The sequence below is a fragment of the Theropithecus gelada genome, chromosome 7b, assembly GCF_003255815.1.
Source record: "Theropithecus gelada isolate Dixy chromosome 7b, Tgel_1.0, whole genome shotgun sequence".
In the NCBI taxonomy this organism is placed as follows: Eukaryota; Metazoa; Chordata; class Mammalia; order Primates; family Cercopithecidae; genus Theropithecus; species Theropithecus gelada.
In genome coordinates, this window is record NC_037675.1 from 5,073,493 (window position 1) to 5,099,689 (window position 26,197).

Genomic DNA, 26,197 nt, shown 5'->3' on the forward strand with positions numbered 1-26,197 from the left:
TCTCGGACACTCAGGGCACAGGCCTGTGGGTTCCCTGGAAATTTCTACCATGATCCAGTTTCTGTGTCCAGTTCTGCATTCTGAGAGTCAATCAGTCCCTGATAGGTTGTCATTGATTGTTTTCTTCGTTGGTTTTAACCTTCTAAACATCTCCAGACCACTTTCTTAGCCTTTCTCTAGGTACTAAAAACAGGTCCTACCCACACCTGCCTCACACTTCTCCTTTCCAAGGCTGACTGAGTTTGGCAGGGCTTGGGTGTGGGTGAACGAGGGCCCCGCATTGTCTAGGCCAGTGGTTCCCAGGCTTGGGTTCACTTCACCATGCATTGGCAAAACTAGAAAAGTAAGCTTGTGAAAAATTGCTCTCAGCCAAGCATAGTGGTGCACGCCTATAATCCCAGTACTTTGGGAGACTGAGGTGAGTGGATCACTTGAGGCCAGGAGTTCGAGACGAGCCTGGCCAACATGGTGAAACCCCATCTCTACTCAAAATACAAAAATTAGCTGGGCATGGTGATGCGCACCTGTAGTCCCAGCTACTCGGGAGGCTGAGGCAGGAAAATGGCTTGAACCTGGGAGGCAGAAGTTGCAGTGAGTCGAGATGGCGCCACTGCACTCCAGCCTGGGTGACAGAGCAAGACTGTCAAAAACAAACAAAAATTGCTCTATGCAAGTTCTTTAGCCCCATGTAAAAAGGAAAAATAAAAGTTGCTCTAAAGCTACATATAATCAAAAGGACTGTCTGCTGCATAGTAAGTTCTGCAAAGCTTCTACTTTTTGGTGTTAAAATGTCCTGGAGAAGAGTTGTATAATCTTTATAAAGTCCTGGCCAGGTGTGGTGGCTCATGCCTACAGTCCCAGCACTTTGGGAGGCCAGGAGTTTGAGGCTGTAGTGAGCTATGATTGCACCTGAGTAGAGTGAGACCCCATCTCTCAAAATCCCATCTTACAAAGTCCCTTTCCTAAATACTAGGGGGACTCCTATGGCTCCTGAAACCTGACCATTGCTGTAGACCGAGTGGCCTTGGAAGGGCTCTAGCCCTCCACCCACACTGGTGACCCCCCGCTTCCTCTTCCTGAGTAATGCTCTGAAACTCTCAGGGCTGTAAGAAGAAATGTGGACTGCTGGCTCCAGCAGGCCCAGCCCCTGGGAAGAAGCTCAAGGTTTCCTGCCTCTTCTTGCCTGTCATCAGCACAGGGCTGGCAGCTCTGCTGAATGCAGCCTCCGAAGCCCAGCCTGGCATCGGGAGCTGGCTTCTTTCCTGAAGCCATGTGGGTGGGTAGGGAGGGGAAGCAGCTTTTCTCTACAAGTGCTGGGAATGCAGGGCTTGACTCTTTTGGGCCTGGGGCAGTGGCTGTAGGCGCCTGGCCCTGCAGGTGGCCATTCCAGTGCAGAGGATGGTCTCAGCCTCCCCTGGGCCGCCCCTGGAGAGTGCAGCCCTGCTGTGTGGGGCTGGGAAGTTTTGCTGAGAGTTCCTACTAGGGGTGAGGGCCAGGTCCCCAAGAGCTGGGGAAAGAAGCATTTGCAGTCACCTCACTAAAGAATATTCATTTATTTATAATTATTGCTAAGTAAACTTCTCTTTTAAACAGGAACATAAAAACACAGTAGGGCTTTGCACAAGTGGAATCTCTAAACAGTTGGTTTGTATACATGTCAAAATAAGTTAGAATGGAATTTGTCCAGGAGTTTCCAAGTCACCCGAGAGGCTGTGCACCTCTTTTGAGAAGTGTAGGGAGGGGTGCAGACAGGAGCCTTGCCGAGACCACCCCCCAGCTCAAACTGTGAGTTGTGCTGTTTCCTCCTCCTAGCTTTGCCCAGGTCCAAGGCACAGGGCAGGGGGCGTTCAAGTATCGAACCTCACAGAGGGCCAGTGCTGACAGTGGGGCTGGGGGAGGGAAAGGAGAGCCCCACCCCGGGGGCCAGACCTTCTCCCTTCAGTTTCCAAGACCAAGGCCACTGCACTGGCAGGTGGGAGGAGGAGGAGGAGGTACAGGGTTCTTTTTGGTACCAGGGGAGAAAGACGTTGTAGGAAGAGGTAGTTGCAGGGGATGATGCCTTCTGCTCAGCAGGAGAAAATGTCTTGTGCAGTGACGGGGTCACTGCCACCTGAGGGTCATCATGGCGGGCACCTGGGAGGTTGTGGGGCCTTGGGGTCTGGGAGCCACACTTGGGCCACCTTGTCCATCCTCAGTCCTGATCACAGTCACCCTGAGGCCTGGCTTGGTCCTTCACTTAAGGATCCAGCCTTGGGGGTGGCTGGGCTGCAGATTGGTTCCTCCCACCCGAGGCTGTTTCCCTCTCCGGGTTTCTAGGCTGAAGTTAGTGGCTTCATCTGTGCCTTTGGGGACGACTCCTGCTTGCCACTCCCCACTGAGGCCTCAGGAGGCAAGTGGGTGGGGGTCCGGGTGCCCTAGAGTTCCTGAATGTGATATTTCACTGCCCTGGGCCTGTCGTCTCTGGTTCCAGGGGCAGGAGCTGGCGTGGGAACAGAGGGGAAGAGAGCAGGCGAGCGAGAGAGCTAGCTCTTGGCTGAGCAGAGTCAGCAGCCCTGACAGCTGAGGATGGGACATGGGATGGAACAAATCAGCAACTGCAGGAGCCAGGCAGGGGTGGAGGGCTTTCCAGCTCTGCTTTCTCCTGCCTCCCACCCCAGCCTGCTGAGGCTGCTGCCAGCAGCTGCACCTCCAGGGCCAGTGTGACAGTCCCCATGGAGCCCCGGTCCTGCTCGGCCAGGCTGCTCGGGGTGGGTGGGTAGGAAGGAAGCACGCACAGCACACGAGGAAGCTTATGCTTGGAAAAAGAAAATGCATCTCCATCAGAAAAGGTCATAGGTGACACACAGTTGGAAAGAAAAAAATAAGTTACCTTCAGAAGACCCCCTTTGCTCAAAAAAACCCTTGATTTCCCTCTGTGGGCTTCACTTTCCTTTTTTAAATACGTTGCTCTTTCCGGGGAGCTGCTGACTTGTGGTTATCCCCGTCGCAAGGTGGACACTGAGGAATAAGAAATGACTGCGGTCCCCCTCCCCCGCAGGTGGTCCTGGGCCTTCCCCAAGGACAACCCTTCTTGGTCCCCCGTGGTGCCCTCATTCCGCCCTGCTCTGCCCCATGCTTCTGGTTTTTGTTAGTGTGTGCCCGACGCAGGGCCTGTCCCGGCTTTGTTCCTGGTGGGGGCCCCCTGGTGAGGCGTTCCAGCTAGGGCCGAAGTGGATGACGTGTTGCAATCCACTTTAGGGACACCCGCTTCCAGGAAGGGATGTAGGACAGGGGTCTTCTGGGGGCTGGGCTCCCCCCAGCTGTCCTGCAGGCCAGGGCCAGGGCCACGTGCATGCCTGGCTTGAAGAGCACGTGGGAGACCCCGGGAGGTAGAAGGCAGAGTGCCCTGCCTGGCAGTCCGTCGACAGGGCAGGGAAGGGGGCCTGGACAAGGGAGGGGTGGGCAGTACTGGCCAGAAGGGAGCTCAGACATCTTTAGAGGCAGGAGTTGGCCGTGACAAAGACATGGCTCAAGTGGTCTGTTCTTCCAGTGTCAGGACCCCTGAAAGAGCTCTGCTGGGCCTGGAGAGACCCTGAGGGCCTGTGCCCTTGTGACCTGTCCCCAGTGGCCCCACTTCTCCCACCCCCATGGAAGCAGGCCAGGGAGACTCAGATCTGGGCCTCGTGTTCTCCTTCCCTTGCTGGGATGCCTGGGCCTGTGCTGGCTCACAGCCGGGGCCAGTAGTACAGTCTCCATTTGGTCTAAAGGTCCCTAGTGGTGCAAATGACTTGGGGAGGGAGGGCTCAGAACAGTGGGGCAGTAGCTTGTTTCTTGGCTGCAGGAGGTGCAGCCTGCAGCCCATGGGTCTCACCCCCATTCCCTGGCCCCCCTGGTCCCCGTTGGGGGTGGCCCAGCTTGTGCTATAGCACATTGTAGTAGGCCATCTCTTTCATGGCCTGTTCAGTGAGGACACTGGCCTCGGCGCTGCTGTCCACGCTCGCATAGCTGTAGGCGTTCTCCTCAAAGTCTTCCATCTCCTGCTGGCCGTCGAGCTCAGAAGGGTCAGTGCCTGTCAGCTCCATCATGGGGTCTGTAAGAGAGGGGCACAGTCAGACCTGGCTACTGTCTCATGGGAGGAGCCAGTCACCCCCATGCAGGAAGCTGATGGCCTTTCTAAAGAGAGGGCTTCCCAGTCACAGCCTCCAGGAGCCTCCGCTGCCTCTCAGCCTTCCCACCCTCGGACGCCTCAGGGTCCTGTGGCTTCTAGCTGGGTCACCAGACCTAGGCCGTAAAGCTGAGTGTGGGGGAGTGGGTGCTATCAGTGAGGGCCCTTGTGAGAACTGCAGGCCTGGCCTTGAAGTCTTCTTTGGGTCATTCCTCTATTGACCCGTCAGAGTCACTAAGCCCTACTTATTCCTTCTCTGCAATGTTTCTCGTTGGCCATGGGAAGCTGCCTGCACATCACCTTTGCAACACTTATTAGCACCTGCTGCATGCCAGCCACTTCACAGGCCTCGCCTCATCCAACAGTCACAACAACCCCATTTAGCAGCTCAACAGGCTGAGGTTTAGAGAGGTGAATCAACTTGCCAAAGGTCACCCAGCACATGCTGTTGTTCTGAGCCACTGTGCTGCTCTGCCTCAAAATGCTGGAGGGTGCTGTTCCTCCTTTGGCCTCTTGCCAGCATCTGTGCTTTTCTATCGGTTCTAGCCATTGGTATCCTTGGGCCTGGCTTTCCAAGGGACAGACAAACACTCAGGGTAGGTTCATAAAGATATGTCAGGCAAAAACTCTGAAGAGGCCCCTTGGAATTTTGTAATTATAAAGCTCTTACAGGGGAAGCCCAGGGTACGATCTGGGGGAACTGGGAGGCTGGCAGGGGCTGTGGCTGGCCCCCAAAGTACATCTGGCCCTGTCTGCTGAGATGTGTGTGTGGGGGGGAAACAGACCCCAGGCTGGGGGCAGCCCTAGCAGGTCTAAGGCAGGCTTTGTCAGCCTTGGCACTTAGGGCCATAATTCTTTTGTTGTGGGGCTGTCCTATGCATTGTAGGATGTTTAACAGCATCCCTGGCCTCTACCCATGAGATGCCAGTAGCATCACCCCAGTTGTGACAACCATAAATGTCTCCAAACACGGCCAAATGTCACCTGGAAGACATACTCATGCTCAGTTGAGAACCACTGGTCTAAGGGTAATCCCATCCCTTGCCAATTAGTGGTTCAGGAATAGGCATGTGACCCAATCCTGTTGAGAAGGTCATGAGGAAAGGCCTGCTAGTAAGTTCTTAGCACCTTCTCATTGATGTCGGAGAGCTAAGGGGAGCAGGCTGTTACTCTTCCACTGGATGTGAACAAGGAAGCACACACCCTGACGGCCACTGGCAGCCATCTTGTGACCATGAGGATATTTGCAGCTAATGCTGTGGACAGAGGAAGCCTCACTCTGCTGTCACTGTTGGCGAGCTGAATCAGCCAGCTCTGAAGAGGGCCTAGACTTTGAGACATTTCTTTTCTTTCTACTTTTGACAAGGTCTTGCTCTTTTGCCAAGGCTGGAGTGCGGTGGTGCAATCACAGCTCACTGCAGCCTCACCTCAAAGCAATCCTCCCAACTCAGCCTTCCAAGTAGCTGGGATGATAGGTGTGTGCTACCACACCTGGCCTTGAGCCATTTCTTAATTTCCTTATTGTTTAGGCCAGTCTGACTGGGCATCTGTTATGCGTGCCTGTAGCATCTAACGCACTGTGAGTCTGCCGGACTTTACAAAACAAGGTCACCTGTCCCATATCTTATAGATTTGGGCTGTTTCTTCCCTCAGTCCTAGTGCCACACCCTCATGTTACATAGCTGGTTTTAAAAACAAGCTAAATAAAGCACCTTGGGAAAATTTCTACCTGTGGGTCTCTGTATGCCATCCCCATTTTGTTTATCAAGTCTATTGGTCCTGTCCTGTGGGCCCCAGAGAATAGTCTGTAGCATTTTTTATAAGGACATTGATCCACCTCCCCAAATGACAGCCCCATAGTTACGAGATTGTTCTGTCTAGAATGTATGCTGCCTGCCTTCTGCATACGCATCAAGCCTGGGCTTCCCAGACCAAGGCTGTATGTGGGAGGTGGGGACCTGGAGGCCAGTCGTTCCAGGGCCAATCGCTTCATTCTGTCATCTGGTACAGCCAGGGAATAGAGCAATTCTAAGCATCCCTGGTGACTGAGCTCATATAGAAAGAGGTTGTACCTTCACCACCCCTAGGAACAAGGTGTACAGGGATTGTCTTTTTAAAAAATCTTGTTTACAGGGGGCGGGGTTTTTGGTAAAAACTGGAAAACCTGCTAAACAAATTCTTTTTTTTTTTTTTGAGTCAAATTCTCGCTCTGTCATCCAGGCTGGAGTGCAGTGGCACAATCTCAGCTCACTGCAACCTCCGCCTCCCAGGTTCAAGCAATTCTCCTGCCTCAGCTTCCTGAGTAGCTGGGATTACAGGCATGCGCCAACATACCCAGCTAATTTTTGTATTTTTAGTAGAGACGGGGTTTCATCATGTTAGCCAGGCGGGTCTCGAACTCCCAACCTCAGGTGATCTGCCCACCTTAGCCTCCCAAAGTGTTGGGATTACAGGCGTGAGCCAGTACACCCAGCCTAACAAATTCTAAAAGAGCTGTAACACTGACAGTCTCTTCATGGTCCCGGTTATTTCCAAAAGGGCATGGTCTGCTCTGCTTCCTTCTGGTGGGTTCGCAACAGGACAGACCCACGGGAACACAGCTGTCAAAATCTACTGCACATGGAGTCACCCAGAGTGCTTTACAAAAATCCTGATCCCAGGCCACATTCCAGATCACTTACATTTGAACCTCAGGTCCAAAGTCAGGCATCAGCATTTAAAACATTCCTCAGGTGACTCCCAACATGCAGCTGATTTGCCAGCCAGCCCTCTGGAGTCTGGATCAAAGGTTCTCAATGTGAGGTCCCTGAACCAGCGGCCCTTTTGCTAAGAACCGGGAACTTGTGGGAAAGGCAGTGTCTCACACCCCACCCCAGACCTACTGAATCAGAAACTCTAGGGGTGGGGCCAGCACTTTGTTTCAACAAGCCCTCCAGGAGACTCTGAGGCACTAGTCTGGTCCAGTGTGTCTCAAGCTTGACTGTGCAACATATGGCCCAGAGATCTTTTTGAAGTGCAGAGTCTGATTCAGCAGGTGTGGGTGGAGCTGAGAGGCCAGCAAGATCCCAGGTGGGGCCGACGCTGCTCATCCTCCTACCACATTTTGAGTAGCAAGGAGCTACCAAGAGCAGCCGATGGGGTTTCATTCTCATCTACTAGAAGTAACCTTAATAGACAACTGAAAAACAAAACAAAATAACTGAGATACCTGTTTCTGCCAGAAAACCCAGGTCATTCACTGGTCAGCTGCTCCAAAACCAGAGTTAAGGCTACTGCAGCTGTCCCCTGCGTGCCTGACTGCGTTCCAGTAAATAATCCCACGTGGCAAGTCAGCTCACCTGGTTACTGCCAAGGCATGTTCCCAGCTGGTGTGACTCAGAGGCACACCAGAATTATTATTATTTTTTGGCGATAGGGTCTTGCTTTGTCACCCAGGCTGGAGTGCCGTGGTCCGATCACAGTTCACTGCAGCCTTGAACTCCCGGGCTCAAGTGATCTTCCTGCCTTAGACTCCCAAGTAGCTGAGACTATAGGCACACGCCACCACACCCAGCTAATTTTAAAATAGTTTTGTAGAGACCAGGTCTCATTATGTTGCCCGGTTTGGTATCAAACTCCTGGCCTTAAGTGATCCTGCTGCCTCGGCCTCCTAAAGTGCCAGGATTATAGGTGTGAGCCATCATGCCTAGCCAGAGCACCAGAAATAGCTCCAAACTGTAGAAGGAGCCTCCCTGTGGTACTGTCGGCTCCCTCCTTCCTGTGGAGTCTCCACAGCAGTCCCTCCCCACCATGAGGCCAGAGAGGCTAATAGCTTTGCTGTCACCCAACAGAAATGCCTTCAGTACTGACCACTGCTGGAGGGAAAGGCTACCGCTAATACTTGGCATGTTTTCTGACAGCCTCTGAAACTTCTATGAACTGCTGAGGTGTAGGGTCCTCTCCCAAAATTTCTCCCAGATCTTAACGTCAGGCCCGTCTGGCCCTTTCATGAGTACGTGGCTTATCGTTTGTGGCAGGCACTTGTGAAGAGTGTGACTGATTGACACTTTTTTGCCTTGGTTGCTGGGAAGCTCAGATCTCCCCTCTGCATGTCCCTTCCCTGGGACCTCCCATGGTGTACTTGGGAGTTGGGACCTCACCTGGCTCTCCCTTATCTTTCCAGCTGCCATTTTTTCCCCTTTTTAACTTTCTTTCCCATCCACTTATTTGAAATATTATCTTGCGGTAACGAAATAAAGTGTCTGTCACCTCCTGCTGTGTTGTCATCTTGCATGAGCTACCTAACTTTACTGTTCTTCAGTTTCTGCATCTGTAAAATGACGATAATAACAGAGCCAACTTCGCTCTGAGGATCACGAGTTAATAAAGGCCTGGCACACAGTTAGCACTCAATAAATGTTAGTTATGATTTTTATTATATTGTTTACGTGAGCTCATTTAAGTCCTTTGAAGAAGACATAAATATCCCATCGTTATTGTCATCATGGCCCTCCAGGGTCCCCCCCTCTCCAGACCTGAGCCCATCCCAATGAAGTCTCAGCCTTGGCCAGCCTCCCCACTCCTCTAACTGGGCAGGAGGCTCCTGAGTGTGCCATGTTGGTATCATTCCTGCTCTGTCCATTGCGCTTGGCCCACCCACCTTGGCTGTCCAGGCCGATGTCCATGACGCCATGCTTGACCTTCATGTGCCGGCTCAGGTTGCCCTTGAGATTAAACTTGCTGGAGCAGTAGGGGCACTTGAAGGGCTTGCTGCCCGCGTGCAGGTGCATGTGACCCAGCAGGTTGTACATGCGGTTGAAGGACTTCCCGCACACCTAGAACACATCAACCCGGTGTCCTGAGCCTGTGGGGAACCTGCTTTCCCTGGACCCCAGCCCACTCCCACCTCTATGGCCAGGCCGGAATCCTATTCTTTTTTTTTTTTTTTTTTTTTTTTTTGAGACAGACTCTCACTGTTGCAGTGGCGTGATCTTGGCTCACTGCAACTTCTGCCTCCTGGGTTCAAGTGATTCTCCTGCCTTAGCCTCCTGAGTAGCTGGTTTTACAGGCATGTGCCACCATGCCCAGCTAATTTTTTGTATTTTTAGTAGAGAAGGGGATTCACTACGTTGGCCAGGCTGGTCTCGAATTCCGTACCTCGAATGATCCACCCACCTTAGCCTCCCAAAATGCTGAGATTACAGGCATGCGCCACCATGCCCGGTCCAGAATCCTGTTCTTTATGGACAGTTCTCTCTTTATGCTTTTCCATGTGACCCCAGACACCCGAGAGACAGGGACACAAGCCATCCATTGCGGGTCACTGCTCCTGTGGGTCTGCCCCACTTTCTCTGAGCCGGAGTTATCAGAAACCCAGGGCTTGGATCTCTAGCAGCACTAAGCCCCCAGGATGGGGTCCTTTCTCTGTGGCTGCGCCATGACCTTCACCCCCTCCCCAGCTCTCATAAAAACCCAACTTCAGCAGCTTTCAGGATCTGAATCCTCACCTGCCCTCCCAACCCCCAAAGCCCAGGCTAAGTTTCACCCAGCCGGGGCTCCTCTTGCCCACACTGGCCAGGCCAGCGCTTGGTGGGCCACAGCTGCTGCAGGCATGCTGATTCCAGGCCACCCTTGGGGAGGTCCCAGCCCTGGGGCCTGACGGCCTGGTACCTTGCATTTGAATGGCTTCACGGGCGAGTGTACAATCATGTGGGTCTTGAGGGTCTGCTTCTGCACAAAGGTCTTGAAGCAGATGTGGCACTGGTAGGGCCGGACGCTGGTGTGGATCAGCATGTGCCGCTTCATGTTTGCCTGTAGGGTGAACTCCCGGCCACACACCTCGCACTTGAACTCCTTCACGCCCTGTGGGGTGGGGGGTGATGGTCAGGGCCACCCAATGGCCACAACCTCTGGCAGTGACCCTCGGTGGGGAGCCGGGTAGGTGCAGGGCCATAGCATCACAAAGGCACAGTTTCTGGGAAATGTCTCTTTTTAAGGGTATTCCAAAATAGGTAACACTTGTTTAAAACCACCAAAGAATGTTGGGGCAGAGCCACTTACTCCAGGAAGCCTTTCAGTAATAGACAGAAACAGGCTGTGCCTTACTGTAACGATCCAGATACCTGCTGTCTCCTGCCCCCAGGGTGGATGTGTACATAAGGTCTGTACTAGTGCACTAAGGCAAATGCGTGCTCATTCATTCATTCATTCATTCAACAACCATTTACCGGGCACCTGCCCCAAGCCAGTACCACACTAGGCGGCAGGGGCCTGTGGTCAAAAAGACACAGGGTCTGCCTGCTGTCTGTGGACTGTTTCATCAGATCAAGGACATGTGTATGTGTTTTTATCTTCCGTGCTGTCTCTTGGTGGCCTTTTTGGTTCACAGACCCTTTTGATAATATGATTGAAGCTATGGACACCCCCCCAAAAATGGCACTTAGGTCTGTGTAGAATTAAAAAGGGTCTTAAACTCCTAGAGCCTATCCACTGACCTCTTGAAAGTGTTCTCCTAACTTCCATGGTGATAACAGCCACCTGTAGTTCTGTCCAACAGACAGCCTTACAGGCCGCTCCCTGGAGGGTCTAATTTGTGGGGCCTGGGATGGGCCTAGGAATTTTTATTCTCAACAGGGCCCCCAGATGATTCTTATCATTGATGGACTTTGGGCTATTCACCCCCAGGAGACATGGATTCCAGGGGAAAACCCACTGGTTTGGACTGTGAACATGCTTTTCTATGGTTTGGAGGTCACTCCCAGAGCAGGACAGGGTGTTGTGTGCAAAGGGGTCCAATTTATTATCCATGAAGGAAAGTTAGGATAAAAGCTGGGAGCTGGGCTGGGCACGGTAGCTCACACCTGTAATCCCAGCATTTTGGGAGGCTGAGGCAAGAGGATCACCTGAGGCCAGGAATTCAAGACCAGTGTGGATAACACGGCAAGACCCTATCTCTAAAATTTGAAAAAGGCCAAGTATGGTGGCTCATGCCTGTAATCCTAGCACTTTGGGAGGCTGAGGCGGGCAGATCACAAGGTCAGGAGTTCGAGACCAGGCTGGCCAACATGGTGAAACCCCATCTCTACTAAAAATACAAAAATTAGCCGAGTGTAGTATACACCTGTAATCCCAGCGTCTCAGGAGGCTGAGGCAGAAGAATTGCTTAAACCCAGGAGGCAGAGGTTGCAGTGAGCCGAGACCACACCACTGCACTCCAGCTTAGGTGACAGAGTAAGACTGTCTCAAAAAAAAAAAAAAGTAAAAATAAATAAATAAAAATTTATGGGAGTGTTTTTCTTTTTGATGAGTAAGTAATTTAGTAGGAACCCAATGGGACATGTGTCTGTGGTCACAGCTGCTGTCTTAACTGCTTGTTTGGTATAAAACTTTGTATTATAACTTAACAGTTCCCGTGTCTATGTCTCTTAGCAGCAGGGACTTGTGTTGTATACCCTCTTGACACACTGCAGATGTGTATGACCACCAGGGGGCCCTGCCATTCAGGAGTTTATTTTATAAAACACATGATGTGCACATTGTACAAATTTAGGCTGATAATAGGGACATTTTCAGTTTTATTAGCCTTTGGATTTTGCTTTCAGCTTTTCTTCACAGTATTAACACTCTATGGACTTGGGTTTTTTTTTTTGTTTTTTTTTTTGTTTTTTGAGACAGTCTTGCTTTTGTTGCCCAGGCTAGAGTGCAGTGGCATGATCTTGGCTCCCTGCAACCTCTGCCCCCTGGGTTCAAGCAATTGTCCTGCCTCAGCCTCCCGTGTAGCTGGGACTACAAGCGCCCACCACCACGCCTGGCTAATTTTTGTATTTTTAGTAGAGATGGGGTTTTGCCATGTTGGCCAGGCTGGCCTCCAACTCCCGACCTTGTGATCTGCCCACCTTGGCCTCCTAAAGTGCTGAGATTAAAGGCGTGAGCCACTGCGCCAGGCCCTAGACTTGGGATTTTTAAGTCCCCTAGTAGAGGAGAAAGATGGCAAATGTATAGCACATGTGCTGTCACCATGCACAATCACTCCTTGTAGACATTAACAATCAATCATAAGGTTTTATTGCCAGGCCTAGATTCAGTTTCAGAGTCCTTTTCTCTTTTTGGAGACAGCCTTGCTGTTGCCCAGGCTGGAGTGCAGTGGTACAATCACAGCTCACTGCAGCCTTGACCTCCTGGACTCAAGCGATCCTCCTGCTTCAGTCTCATGTATAGCTGGACCACAGGTGTGCGCCACCATGCCTGGCTAATTTATTTATTTATTATTACTATTTTTTTTTTTTGAATAGAGTCTCACTGTGTCACCTGGGCTGGAGCACAGGGGTACAATCTCAACTCACTGGAATCTCTGCCTCCTGGGTTCAAGCAATTATTGTGCCTCAGCCTCCCTAGTAGCTGGGACTACAGGTGCACACCACTACACCCAGCTATTTTTTTAAAAATATTTTTAGTAGAGCCAGGGTTTCACTATGTTGGCCAGGCTGGTCTCAAACTCCCGGGCTCAAGTGATTCTCCTGCCTCAGCCTCCCAAAGTGTTGGGATTACAGGTATGAGCCATTGCATTCGGCCCAGAATCCTTCTTTTTTTTTCTTTTAAAGTCTTGCTATGTTGTCCAGGCTAGAGAGCAGTGGCTATTAATAGGAGCAATCATAGCCTCAAACTCCCAGGTTTGAGCAAACCTCCCACCCCAGCTTCCTGAGTAGCTGGGACTACAGGTGTGCAGCACCATGCCTGGCTAGACTCCTTCTTCACATCACATTTTAGGCAGCTACTACCAGTTGACTGGAGGAGCCTCTGCAATGAAATCTACAAATTGCTGGTTTCTACGCCTGGCCGGGTGTTAACAGCTCCCCGACTCCCTGTAGTGTCTACTGTGAGAGACAGGGTCACATATTTGACCTGGAGTATCACTCATAGGCCACTGTTATGGGGAGAGGAAGCTCCATGTACATTCAGCTTTGAAGGGTAAAGTTGGTGGGATTTTGGTGGAAACCATGGGGCAGCCAAGTACCAGAGTGGGATTGTGGGACCCGAGGGGCCTCATTCCACCTACCTGGATATGAGGGCCTCTCAGAGGAGGTGATGTTGGCTGAAAAGTGGGGAGACTAGTGGCTGAAGGCAGGGAATGGAGAGCAGGGGAGTATGGGTTAAGGCTGGGTTTAGGGACATGGTAGATTAGAAAGTGCTGCTCAATTTTCTGCCCTCCCGAGCCACTGTTTATAGTTTAGCCATATTCTAGAACGACTTGTACTTTTCCGTAACAAATATTTTTCCTTACATCTTCTCTGCTTTGAAAATTAAATATATTTAGCCTGTTCCTAAAGGGAAGTCACAGGTTTTGATTCGCTTTTGTAATGACAAGGAACAAAGGACACCCTCTGTACTTCTGACCACTGAGCTAGGACGCCTCCCTGTTGCATCCTGGCCTTTCTCTGGCCTCTGTCCTCCCATCTAGAAGATAGGGAGGGTAGGCTATTTCAGTGATTTTCAAACTGTGTTCCTTGGGTCTTGCAGGGGTTCCATAAACATTTCATTTAAAAACTTTTTTTTTTTTTTTTTTTTTTTGAGACAAGGTCTCAGTCTGGTTGCCCAGGCTGAAGTGCAGTGTCGTGATTTCAGCTCACTGCAACCTCAGCCTCTCAGGCTCAGGTGATCCTCCCACCTTAGCCTCCCAAGTCGCTGGGACTACAGGTAGTGGCACATAACGTTTAAATTTTTTTTTTTTTTTTTTGAGATGGAGTTTCGCTCCTGTTGCCCAGGCTGGAGTGCAATGGTGCAATCTCGGCTGACTGCAACCTCTGCCTCCTGGGTTCAAGTGATTCTCCTGCCTCAGCCTCCCAAGTAGCTAGGATTACAGGCATCCGCCACCACACCCAGCTAATTTTTGTATTTTTAGTAGAGATAGGGTTTCACCACATCGGCCAGGCTGGTCTTGAACTTCTGACCTCAGGTGATCTGCCCGCCTTGGCCTCCCAAAGTGCTGGGATTATAGGCATGAGCCATCATGCCCGGCCATGTTTAAATTTTTTTGTAGCAATGGGGTCTCATTATTTTGCCCAGGCTGGTCTCAAACTCCAAGACTAAGCAATCTGCCTGCCTCGGCCTCCCAAAGTGCTGGGATTACAGGCGTGAGCCACTGTGCCCGGCCAAATACGTTTTTGAATGCGTAAAGCTTTACTACTTAAAAAATTAATTTCACTTATATAGCATTTCTTTCTAATACTCATCAAAATAAGTATGTAATGATAAAACTAGGAGACCACCTAAATGGTCCCATCTGGGACTCCGGAAAGTACTGGATGAAAAATTGGCAGGAGGGGCAGGCAGATCCCCAGGCCCTGGGGATGGCCTTACCTTGTGGGTGAGGGAGTGCTGCTTGAGGTGGTGGATCTGGCTGAACTCCATGCCGCATTCAGTGCACACGAAAGGCCGCACGTTCTGGTGCTTGAGCATGTGGTTCTGCAACTGGCTGCGGTAGTGGAAGGACTTGTCACACTCGAGGCACTGGTAGAGGGTGGGGCCCTGATGAGAGGCCAGGTGGCGCTTGAGCTGGGTCAGGGTGGAGAAGTCCAGGCCGCACTCGACGCAGACGTGGCAGCGGCCACTCTCGTGCTTCACTTCGTGGGCCTTGAGCTCGCTGGGGTAGGCGAAACCGCGGCCACAGAAGTGGCAGCTGTAGGGCTTGACCTCCGAGTGCAGCAGCATGTGGCGCTTGAGGTGGCTGGTCTGCGTGAAGGCCTTGTGGCATACCTGGCACTTGTGGGGCCGGGTGCCCTGGTGCGTCAGCAGGTGCGTCTGCAGGTGGCTGGGCTGCTTGAAGAGCTTGCTGCAGTGTGGGCACGAGTGTGGCTTGATGCCGTTGTGGCCCAGGATGTGCGTCACCAGGTTGTACTTGGACGTGTAGGACTTCTCGCACATGCGGCACTGCCAGCGCTTCTGGCGGTCGCCCGCCTCCACCAGGTAGGAGTCGTCGATCTGCACGTTGATGTCCAGCCGATCCAGCTGGGCCTTCTTGTGGCGTTCCACGGTCGAACCCGCCACGTCAGCCTCGAACTCGCCGGCCTCCTGCCACACGAAGCCCTGTTCCGGCTTGACAGGCTCCGGGGACTCCATGCTGGGGGCCTCGGGGTCACTCAGCGGGGCCAGGTGGGGTGGCTCGAACCCACACTCTGTGGGCAAGGCCTCTGGCCCAGGCAGCGCCATGCTGGGCTCGGGGAAGCCATCCCGGGCCGGGGCCGGGGCCGGGAAGTGAGGGTCATACGGGGCCACGTCCAGCTCCGGTCTCGGGGTTCGGGGCAGATGCCGGAGCGTCCGGGGCTTGCGGCTGAAGGCGCTGAGGTCAATCATCTTGACGGCGCTGCTTTGCACCAGGGTCTCGCAGCCGCCACTGGCTGCCTCGGTGGGGGCTTCTGCTGGCCCTGCTTCCTTGTCGTCACCCGGCACAGAAACCTCATAGACCTCTTGCTCCTCCTCCTCCACCTTCTCAAACTTGACCTTGGGCACCAGCCGCACAGGTGGCCGCGTCTTCCGCCGGGTGTGCTTCTCGAAGGCTGCCTCCACCTCCAGCACCTCCTCCTCTGCCGGCTCCTCCAAGGCCCTCCCGTTGCAGGCCAGCTGGTAGACCTCGGGGCCTGGTGGCCCGGGCTCTCCCATGGCTGCTCCAGAAAGCTCGGGCCCCAGGTCCGGGTAGAAGGCCTCAGCGCTTATGGTAGCTCCAAAGAGCTCATTTTCGGAGACCAGGCCAAGCACGGCAGCCTGAGCCAAGGACAGCACCACCACAGCGTCCGTCTGTGTCCCTGAGTCCATGAAGCCCTCCATCCCGCGACGGCTAGCTAGGAGGGCATCGCTGTGGGTGGAGAAGGGAAAGTTAATATTGCTGGCTCACTGCTGCATGGACAGACAACAGACACAGCACGGACTAGAGCTTGGCTGATTTTGGGTGTCTGACCCTGATGTCTTTTCTACTCCTGCCTTGGGAACAGTGCACACTTGTAATTACAGGGAGCAATGATTCCCGCTGTGTATCTGACCATCTCCTCCAGCTCCCTGGGGGATCCTGGGTAAGCTCTGCCCCCTTGCTGGCCTCAGTCTTCCCATCTGTACAACAGGGAGGTGGGATTTCCTCAGTGGTTCTCAAATTGTGTTCTACAGGTCCTTCAAGAATTCCTTAAAAAGGCCGGGCATGGTGGCTCACATCTGTAATCTCAGCACTTTGGGAGGCTGAGGTGGGCGGATCACCTGAGGTCAGGAGTTCGAGACCAGCCTGGCCAACATGGTGAAATCCCGTCTCTACTAAAACTACAAAATTAGCTGGGCGTGGTGGCGGGCGCCTGTAATCCCAGCTATAGGAGGCTGAGGCAGGAGAATCGTGTGAACCTGGGAGGTGGAGGTTGCAAGTCAGCCGAGATTGCACCACTGCACTCCAACCTGGGCAGGAAAGTAAGACTCTTTGTCTCAAAAGAAAAAAAAAAAAATCCTTAAAAATTGTATTCAAAAATGCAAAAAATAAAGATTCTACTATTTAAAAACTGATTTTAAAAGGCCCACCTACTCAAATGTAGTATGCGCCACATTCTAACACATTCAGTAGCCCCACTGGCTTTGTTGCCAAAGTAATTAATTTGCACAGACCTTGGGACTGTGCGGTGAGGTGTTAACTGTCATTATTTGTAATGACTCGGCTGTATGAATGAGAATGTATGACAAAAAGACACAACATAAAAAAATAAATTAGGTGCTGAGGCTGATCTCAAACACTGGCTATCACTTGTCAGCCCCGATGCTAAACATATGCATCTATCACAACTGGTTGTTGTTTTTCTTCATTAACTAAATGTTATACATTTAAATATCTAAATTTATGCTGATCAAAATATCACTTTTATCTGATTTATACATTGGAGTTTCATGTCAGATCTGATTTGAAAGAAGGGCTCCTTGACAGCTAACATGTTTGAGACCACTATCTGAATTGAATGCTCAAACAGGCTCCCAGGTTCACATTCATAGTCTCTCATCTAACAGGTTTTTTTTTTTTCTTTTTGATTAGAGATAGGGTCTTGCTCTGTTGCCCAGGCTACTGTGACACAATCATGGCTCACTGCAGCCTCAACCTCCAGCACTGAAATGATCCTCCTGCCTCAACCTCTCGAAATGCTAGGATTACAGACATGAGCCACTGTACCTGCCCCTAACATGATCTTCTGAATAGTGCCAATGTGCCCACCTGCCCAGGTACAAACCCCCAGCACAGCAGCCTCTTCCCTCGCTGGGGGCTCCAGCCACATATGGAGGCACCTGCTCCGTGAGCTCTCTGTGGAGCCCGGTCTTTGCACCCATGGGTCTTCCCACCTGGGGCAGCCTTTTCCCAACCCCATTGACCCCTGCTCCTCCCACCAGCCTCCGAGGCATGGCTCGAGGTCCACCTGCTCCTGGGGCCTTCCTGGCTCTCCCGGCCTGCCCTCGTGCCCTCTCCAGGCTTCCAAGGACTGCAGCACGCCAGGCAGTGTGCCCACAGGGGGTGGCGGCCTCCTCCTGGGTCTATACCCCTTGCCCTGGTTCAACACCTGGCACATCAGAGGAGGGGGGATGGCATTACTGGGGTGACTGTCGCCTGCTCTGCTCTCAGGGCTCCCAACCGACCAACTACCAGCTTCTCCCAGGGCTAACGGTCAGGCACACGGTCAGCAGCCCTTCCTTAGGAAACCGGCTCCGGGCAAGGCATCCCCCTCCCCCTAGCGCCCAGTGGAGCTTCCCTTTCCTGAGGACGGCTAAAAATACCCCAGACAGGAATTTAGCCTTCTTGAAACGGACACCAAAGATTAAACTATTAAGCTTAGAGTGAGGCTCTCGTGGAAGGGATCAGATAGAAGGAAACCTTGGCCTAGGGGTCAGGGTGCATCTGAAATAGGCTGGAGGGGCTAACCCTGCTTCCAAACCACCACACCCCACCCCAATGTCCAGCTGCTGGGAAATGCAGTCAGTGAGGACCTGGAGTCCCAGCTCAGTCACTTGAAAGTGACTAAGCAAAGTCACAGCAGTGGCTCAGTTTCCCCATCTGAAAAACAGGGATGAAAACACTCACCCATGGAAAGGTTGTGAGAGCCCAGGGTCCTAACACAAGTGAAGCAGCTTGGTTCATTATAAAGCCCTAACCAACTGTAAAGAATCACTATTGGCCGGAGCATGGTGGCTCACACCTGTAATCCCAGCACTTTGGGAGACTGAGGTGGACGGATCACTTGAGGTCAGGAGTTCGAGACCAGCCTGGCCAATATGGTGAAACCCCATCTCTACTAAAAATACAAAAATTAGCCGGGCGTGGTGGCAAGTGCCTATAATCCCAGCTGCTTGGGAGTCTGAGGCAGGAGAATCACTTGAACCCAGGAGGCGGAGGTTGGAGCGAGCAGAGATCACGCCATTGCATTCCAGCCTGGGCGTCACAGCAAGACTCTGTCTCAAAGGAAAAAAACAAACAAACAAAAAAAACCATTATTATCTGCCCAGATCTCTGGGAGAAGCCTTTTCTGAAAAAAGTCACAGAGCCAAGAGATGTTTCCATTCTTGGGCCCCAAATTCAGCAAAGCTTAAGTGATTCTGAGGACAACCGCTAGAGACTGAGAACTCATTCATTCATTTATACAATAAATAGCTGCTAAATCCCTGCTATGGGTTAGGGCTCGTGCTTGGAGACAGCAAGGTGAATGAGGTAGGGTCCTGCCCCTCGGGGCCCACCACAGCCACCCCTAGTGCCCTCCAGCCACTGTCAGGTTTGTAGAGCACGCTGAGGAATGTGGCTGCCTCCTGTCACTGCGGTCTGTCTGACACAGCACCCAGCGGCAACCCTCCTGTCTGTTGTGGGGTTTGGGCAAATGATGTGTTCAGCAGTTTTTGAAAACTTCCCCAAAGGCAGGACCAGCAAGGAGGAACTGAGCATCAATGGCCAAGCCAGTGCTTCCCCCTTGGCCCTGGATGCTGAGTTCAATCTAGGCCCTGCTGTCTACTAGCCGTGTGACATCAGGTGATTCTCATCTCTATGGGGGGGAAAAGGCTCCTGACTCATGGGACAGTGAGATGAGAATGGCAGTGTCGTTAGTTCCCTTTCCTCTCCTTTCCCCTGCAGCCTAATACCAGGCATCAGCCCCCTCCTGCCAACCTCAAGGGCGCGGGCACAAGGAAACAGTTAACACTGCTTTAGAGGCGAGGAGAGGGCGAAAACGTCAGCCAACGAACTGCCCATGGGAGCTGAAGTGTGGTTCCCTACAGCAAGGGTAACCATGGAACTGACCGTCCACACTGGGACCCCTTCTACAAGGAGCCATTCCTTATAGTCACACCAGGACACCAGAAGCAAACCCCTTCCCATATGAACAGGTAGTTTGGACTTGAGAAGGTGCGTCTGTCTCAGGAGCCTGTGCTTGGCTGTAGAAAGGGACTAACCCAGAGTCCTTGCTCTTGAGGGTTTGTGCCTAAGTGGGGGCAGGAGAGCGGCACAGAGAGCTGCCAACAACTGACGACGAACACCACGGAAGAGCTACAGCTTCTCATTACAGAGACTCACCAGGTCCCCAGTGAGTCATTTAATACTAGAAACAACCCGGGGGGCAGGGGTAGGGTAGTGCGCTCCCCACCTCATGCCCCAGGAAACCCAGGCTTGAGTAACATACTCCCGAGTGCCTCATCAATGAAGGGAGAGCTGGGTCTGCAGCCAGGCCCGTCTAGCCCCACAGCGGGTCCCATCTGCAGCTATGCACCTGCGGAGGTCACATCTGAGCCCGGCTCCTCAGTTCTCAGGAGCTGTCCTGGGTCACTACAGGCCAGCAGGGGCACATAGGCAAGACCTGGGCAAACTGCAACATGAAGCCTCGGGCTCCTTCCTGGCTGGCTGGTCCAGGGCCTCAGCCGGTTGGGGGAACTGGGGTCTCTCCTTCTACTAGAAGTCTTCATTGAGCCACCGCCCACCTGGGCAGTTGGCCCCATGCTTTCTTTTACACTGGCCTGGACACTTGGTTGAGTAGAACACCCACCACCCTGTAATGCTCACTTTGTGGGGCTTATGGGGGCAGGCCCTGTGTCCATGTTGTCTTGTTCACTGGAGACGCCAGGCAGGCTCTGTGTGCGTGCGTGCGTGCGTGTATGCAGAAGGGGCTCTGCTGAGGAGGGAATCTAATTTACCTGTGTTTCGCATGTGTGTTCTGCCTGCCTATCACACATGGAAATGAGGAGTGGGGAGCCCCGGTATCGCTCTGTTCTTCCTCCTCCTGGGCCAGCATTGTGGCTCGTGTCTCCTCACCCGCTCTGGTTCCATCTCCCGGGCTAAACCCTTCTGTTTATGTCCTGGCACGGGGCCATCCACGGCAGGAAGAGAGCCTGCCAGGTGTGTGTCACCTGTGTGCCAGGGCTGCCTCCCCATCCACCCCAAGGCCCCTCTGTCATCTGCCTGGGGCCCTACTGTGGCCCCTCCCTTCTTAGAGCAGGGCCTCTTCCACCACTTGTGCTGAGGACTCAGAACAAAAGCTCCCCCCAGGTCCAGGAGAAAGGGGAGCTCAGACTGCCCCAGGCTGGCGAGATGAGGGGCGTCCACTGGCTGGGATGTGGCGTGGCCTCCCACCAGGATGGCCTTGGTCCCCAGGGTGGGGAGAAAGTCAATGTGAAAGGCGGGGAAATAGAGACGCAGATGAGCTGCCTGACTGTAGTTGTGCTGGGAGTGGGGGAAGGGAGGCCATATCAGAGAGAGAGAGAGAAAGGGAGAGGGAGAGAAGAAATGAAGAGACAGGGAAGGGGGAGCAGAGGAGGAGCCTGAGTGAGGGGGAGGGAGAGAGAATGAGGCTGTGGAGGCCAAGAAACAAAGGCAGGAGGGGGAGGGGCGTGCAGTGACACCGGAAGCCCAGGACTGCCCTATTTCCCAGGGCTCCGCACCTCCACCTCCCAGGCCTGAGGGCCAGGCCAGCCCCTGGGGAGGGAACAAACACTCATCGTCTGGGGGCCAGCAGGGGACCTTCCCCACCCAAGCAGGGACACAGGCTCCTCAGAGCTCTGGAATCTCTCACTGTGACTTCTATGGCTTTGCCCCATGGGTCCTGTAAAGGCTGGGCAAGTCACCTGGCTCCTCCACGTGTCTGTTTCCTGATCTGTAGAATGGGCACAAGAGCCTACTTGGAACGCGGAGGCGGGCAAACTACTGACCTACTTGCCGGTTGCCAGGGTCCCTTCCCCAAGCTGTGACAGCACCTCATCTCATCCCACCCTGCTTACAACAGTGCTCCTTTCCTCTCATGGGGACCCCATCACACCCCTGCTCTAGGAGCAGGGGAGGATCGGGTGGGATCAGGGTGGCTGGTGTCCCTTAGGACACAGATCTCAGGGCAGAGAGTAGGTGAAGACACCCAAAACCTGGTCTGGCACGACAGGAGCCATTTTGAAGGAAGAACCAACAGGACCTTGTGGCCACCTGGATACTCTGGCTAATTCCTACCACTAGGGAGATCTCAAACACCAACTGAAGGGTGGGTGCAGCGACTCACACCTGTAATCCCAGCACTTTGGGAGGCCAAGGCAGGCGGACCACTTGAGCTCAGGAGTTTGTGACCAGCCTGGGTAACATGATGAGCTCTCGTCTCTACAAAAAAAAAAAAAAAAAAGCAAAAATTAGCTAAGCATGGTGGCATGCCTGTAGCCCTAGATATTCAGGAGGCTGAGGCAGGAGAATCGCTTGAGCCCGGGAGGCGGAGGTTGCAGTGGGCTGAGATCGTGCCACTGCACTCCAGCCTGGGTGACTGGAGTGAAACCCTATCTCAAAAAACAAAACAAAAAAAAGTATAGAAATAAAAAACAAACAAACAAAACAACGAACAGACAGAGGTCTGGGGCTTCTGCCAGGCCAGGCTTGGGACATCACCAAGCACCCCTGATCAATGTAATTTGATGACTATTTCCTGAGGACCCAGTGAGCCCATACTCCCTGACACAGCCTCAGCAGTGCCTCGAACTTATGCTGGAAGGACAGGTTTGCCTGTTGGCTCCCTCATCTTGGCCTTGAATTACCAGGTTGCTCAGAGACTGCAGTCTCCAACCCTGCAGCTGAACCTCTGACTTTTTATTTATTTATTTATTTATTTATTTATTTATTTGAGACAGAGTCTCACTCTGTTGCCCAGGCTGGAGTGCAGTGGTGTGATATTGGATGGCTGCAACCTCTGCCTCCTGGGTTCAAGCAATTCTCCTGCCTCAGCCTCCAAAGTAGCTGGGATTACAGGTACCCACCACCATGCCCGGCTAATTTTTTTATATTTTTAATAGAGACAAGGTTTTGCCATGTTGGCCAGGCTGGTCTCGAACTCCTGACCTCAGGTGATCCACCCGCCTCGGCCTCCCAAAGTGCTGGGATTACAGGCGTGAGCTACCACGCCCGGCCTGACTTTTTATTTTTTTAAGAGATGGGTCTTCCTCTGTTGTCCAGGCTGGAGTGCAGTGGTGCCATCATAGCTCACTGCAGCCTCAAACTTCTGGGATCAGGCGATCCTCCCGCCTCAGCCTCCCAAGTAGGTGGGACTAAAGGCATATGATACCACACCTGTCTAATTTTACATTGTTTTTGTAGAGGTGGAGTCTTGCTAAGTTGCCCAGGCTGGTCTTGAACTTCTGGGGTCAAGTGATCTTCTCACCTTGGCCTCCCAAAGTGCTGGGATGACAGGCATAAGCCACTGTGCCAGGCTTGAGCCACTGATTTAATGCACATTTACTAAGCACCTATTAGGTGCTTGCTTGTGGGTACATAGAAGGGGCAAATTAAAGTTCTCACCCTTGGGGAGTTGACTTGTATGAGATCAGTCCACATGAAGCACCAGGATCTCTGGGAGGTGGGGGCTGCAGTATGGGGGTGGAGTGAGGACAGGACTGAGGGCTGGGTCCCATGGAGGCAGTTCAGGACCCAACAGAGCAAGAGCAGGGAGGGGACTCCTGACCCTGGGTCTGGCATTCAAGTCCTCCAGGATGTGACTCTGGGCTTTTTGCCCCTCGGAGTCCAGGGCCCTGGGGCTGAAGAGGCTGAAGCTGGAGTGGGTGGGACAGGTAACCAGGTGGGAGGAGAAGAGGAAGTTCCAGGCCTGTACACAGCTGTGAAAAACATGCATGGGATTTCACCGCCTAAGGAAACCAGCCTCTTGGTTTCCCCTGTTGTCCTCCTCGCAGGAGGCTTCAAGGGAAACTCTGCTCGCATGCGCAGAAGGGAAGAGGAAGCGAGAGCTGGGAGGCCTGTGCACACCTCGGGGCCCCTTGCCACAGTCTCACTTCTGCCCAGCCCACAGGCCTCAGGAGCCAGGGGCCCAGGGAGCTGCTGCCCGCACGGGGGAGGGGCAGAGGAAGCTCCAGAGTCTCTTCCTCCTGGGATCCTGTCTCTGCCTTGCTTCCCCTTTCTCTATGGACAGATTCACTGAGCCCTGCCTCTGGTGGCTGGGCCCCTGACACAGGGCCACCAACCCACAAACCACCGTGATGCGCACCGTGCCCAGCCCTGTTAACAGATAAGGAAACTGAGACCCAGGGAGGGGAAGGGAATGGTCCAAGGTCACACAGTGAGACAGTGAGGGAGCAAGGACTAGAATGCAGGTCTCCAGCCCTGCATCCCCCACAGCCTTTTGGTAGGTGGGATGCACTGCCCATGCCTTCATTTGCTGCCCAAGATGGCTCCCAGGCGGGCTCCATGGCCCCTCTGCCCCCAACTCACCGATGTTCCCTACCTCGGGGCCTCTGCACAGGCTGATTGCCCTGCCAGGACTGCCCTTCCCTTGAACTGGGTGAATTTCCCATCATCTTTGAGGATTTAGTGCAGGCACTGCCTCCCTTGAAGTACACGAGGGCAGGATGAGGACCCTTCTCCCAGCCTGAGATCATCACTGTGATGGTAAATCTTATGCGTCATCTTGGCTAAGCTATGGTGCCCGGCTGTGTGCTTGGCTAAGCTAGATGTTGCTATGAAGGTATCTTGTAGATGTGACCCACATTTACAATTGGTTGACTTTAAGAAAAGCAGGTGACCCTCCATAATGTGGGTGGGCATCAAACAATCAGTTGAAGGCCTTAAGGGCAAACACTGAGGTTTCCCAGAGAAAGAATTCTGCCTTGACATATGAATCTTGCCTGAGTTTCCAGCCCCTGGGTATGCCCTGCAGATTTTGGACTTGCCAGCCCCCACAATCACAGGAGCCAATTCCTTAAAAGAGACCTCTCTGTGTATATATATATGTGTGTGTGTGTGTGTGTGTATGTGTGTGTGTGTGTGTATATATATATACACACACATATATATAGTATCTCCTACTGGTCCTATTTCTCTCTAGAACCCTGACTGATACGATCACACTGTGGATCATCTCCCCCAACAGCCAGGCCACCCCTATAGGACAGTGACTGCAGAGGAACAGAGGGGGCCCAGCGGGGGAGTGTCTCTAGAGAAAGACACCAGGGTACAGAAAAGGGAAGAGAAGGAAGCTGACAGTCACCAAGGGACCAGGATTGAATGCCGTAAGTGAAATGGAGAGGGAAATCCTTGCCTGAGAGTTCTACCAAGGCTTTGCTCTTCTCTGTGCACCTCACTCCCAGGACAGTCCTGCCTCCTCATTGGGGTAGTCTCCAGGCAGCATAGGGAAGGGCCTCTCCAAATTAATTAGCAAGAACAGACACACTCTCAGTGACCTGACCTTGTCTGGTGAATCAAGCCAGAAGGCCCTTCCCACCCCAGGTACCTTCTTCCTTGCCTTCCCCTAATGGCAGAGTCTCCAGGAGCTCAGGCCCAGGAGCTCTGAGTGCTTTCTCACCTGACGCCCTCCCAGGAGAGAGAGCCCCTCCTACAGGGCCTGCTCTGACAATGGTAGCTCTCTTGATCCATCCCCCAGGCCCAGGTGCACCTACACCTGACCTGGGAGCCACGCCTCTGCTTTTATAAGCTGAGGGCTGAGGTGGGCCTGACTGCCACAGGGTGGCCCCTGTGTGAGGATCTCCCTCCTCTAAGAGGTCACAGTGACCCTAAAACCCAAGGAAATGAGGAGTGGGGCTCCCACGGCAAGGCCTGAACTATTTTGATGTGACTTCTCAGACACAAACTCTTGTGAAGACAGAGACCCTGGGTCCACAGAGTTCCAGAACTGGTATTGTTTGATTAGAACGCCAATACCGGGGTCTCACTCTAGACCAGTTAAACCAGAATCTCTGGGTTCAGGGCCTGGACACAGGATTTTCTAGAGGCTTCTCAAGTGATTCTGATTCTCCAAATCATCATTATTATTATTTAGTCTTGCTCTGTCACCCAGGCTGGAGTGCAGTGGCAGGATCTCAGCTCACCGCAATCTCCACCTTCTGGGTTCAAGTGATTCTCGTGCCTCAGCCTCCCGAGTAGCTGGGACTACAGGAGTGCGCCACCACGCCTGGCTAATTTTTGGATTTTTTAGTAGAGACGGTGTTTCGCCATGCTACCCAGGCTGGTCTCAAACTCTTGGGCTCAAGTGATCCACCCAGCTTGGCCTCCCAAAGTGCTGGGATTACAGGCGTGAGCCACCGTGCCCGGCCTCTTGAAATTAATTAGCAAGAGTTGACGCATACTCTCAGTGACCTGGCCTTGCCTGGTGAATCAAGCGGGAGGCCCCTCCCCACACCAGGTGCCTTCTTCCTCACCTTCCCCTGATGGCAGCTGCCCCACTTCCACCCCTGGCATAGCATAGCATACCTCCAAGCACAGCATACCCCCACCATCTAGGGCAGTTCATACAGAAGTTGGGCCCAGACCTATGGCCTGGCCCTCCCCATCCCCTGAAAGAACTTGAGCCAAACTTTCCTCTCTTGGAAACATGGCTCTGCATTAAGCCTCAGTCGTCCATCAGCCACAGGAGCAGACGGGCAAAGAACACACAAAGGAGCGCCATGGGGTAGAGTGAGGCCAAAACGCAAAGGGGCAGAGAGCCTGGGCAAGTGGTGGTGGCGGAGTGGGTGTCTGAGGAGAGCCCAAGGGAACGCTGATCCCAGAAGGCACCTGAATTCCAGATGGTGCCCGGCCCCTGCTCCTAGCCTGGGGGACCCTCG

At 53.0% G+C, this 26,197-nt stretch overlaps 1 protein-coding gene and 1 non-coding gene across 2 annotated transcripts; both read right to left on the minus strand.

The window, feature by feature from the left end:
- Positions 1-1,529: 1,529 nt before the first annotated feature.
- ZNF710 (zinc finger protein 710) lies at positions 1,530-26,197 on the minus strand. Its single transcript, XM_025392710.1, has 6 exons — positions 26,166-26,197; positions 23,089-23,095; positions 14,480-15,971; positions 9,794-9,985; positions 8,784-8,958; positions 1,530-4,069 (listed from the first exon to the last, which is right to left on the minus strand). Exons 3-6 carry the CDS (start codon positions 15,941-15,943, stop codon positions 3,900-3,902), a joined length of 2,001 nt encoding a protein of 666 aa, XP_025248495.1. The 5' UTR covers positions 15,944-15,971; positions 23,089-23,095; positions 26,166-26,197; the 3' UTR covers positions 1,530-3,899.
- Positions 6,586-6,648, minus strand: LOC112629537. The gene has a single exon (XR_003120640.1). It is a non-coding gene; the product is annotated as a U7 small nuclear RNA (small nuclear RNA).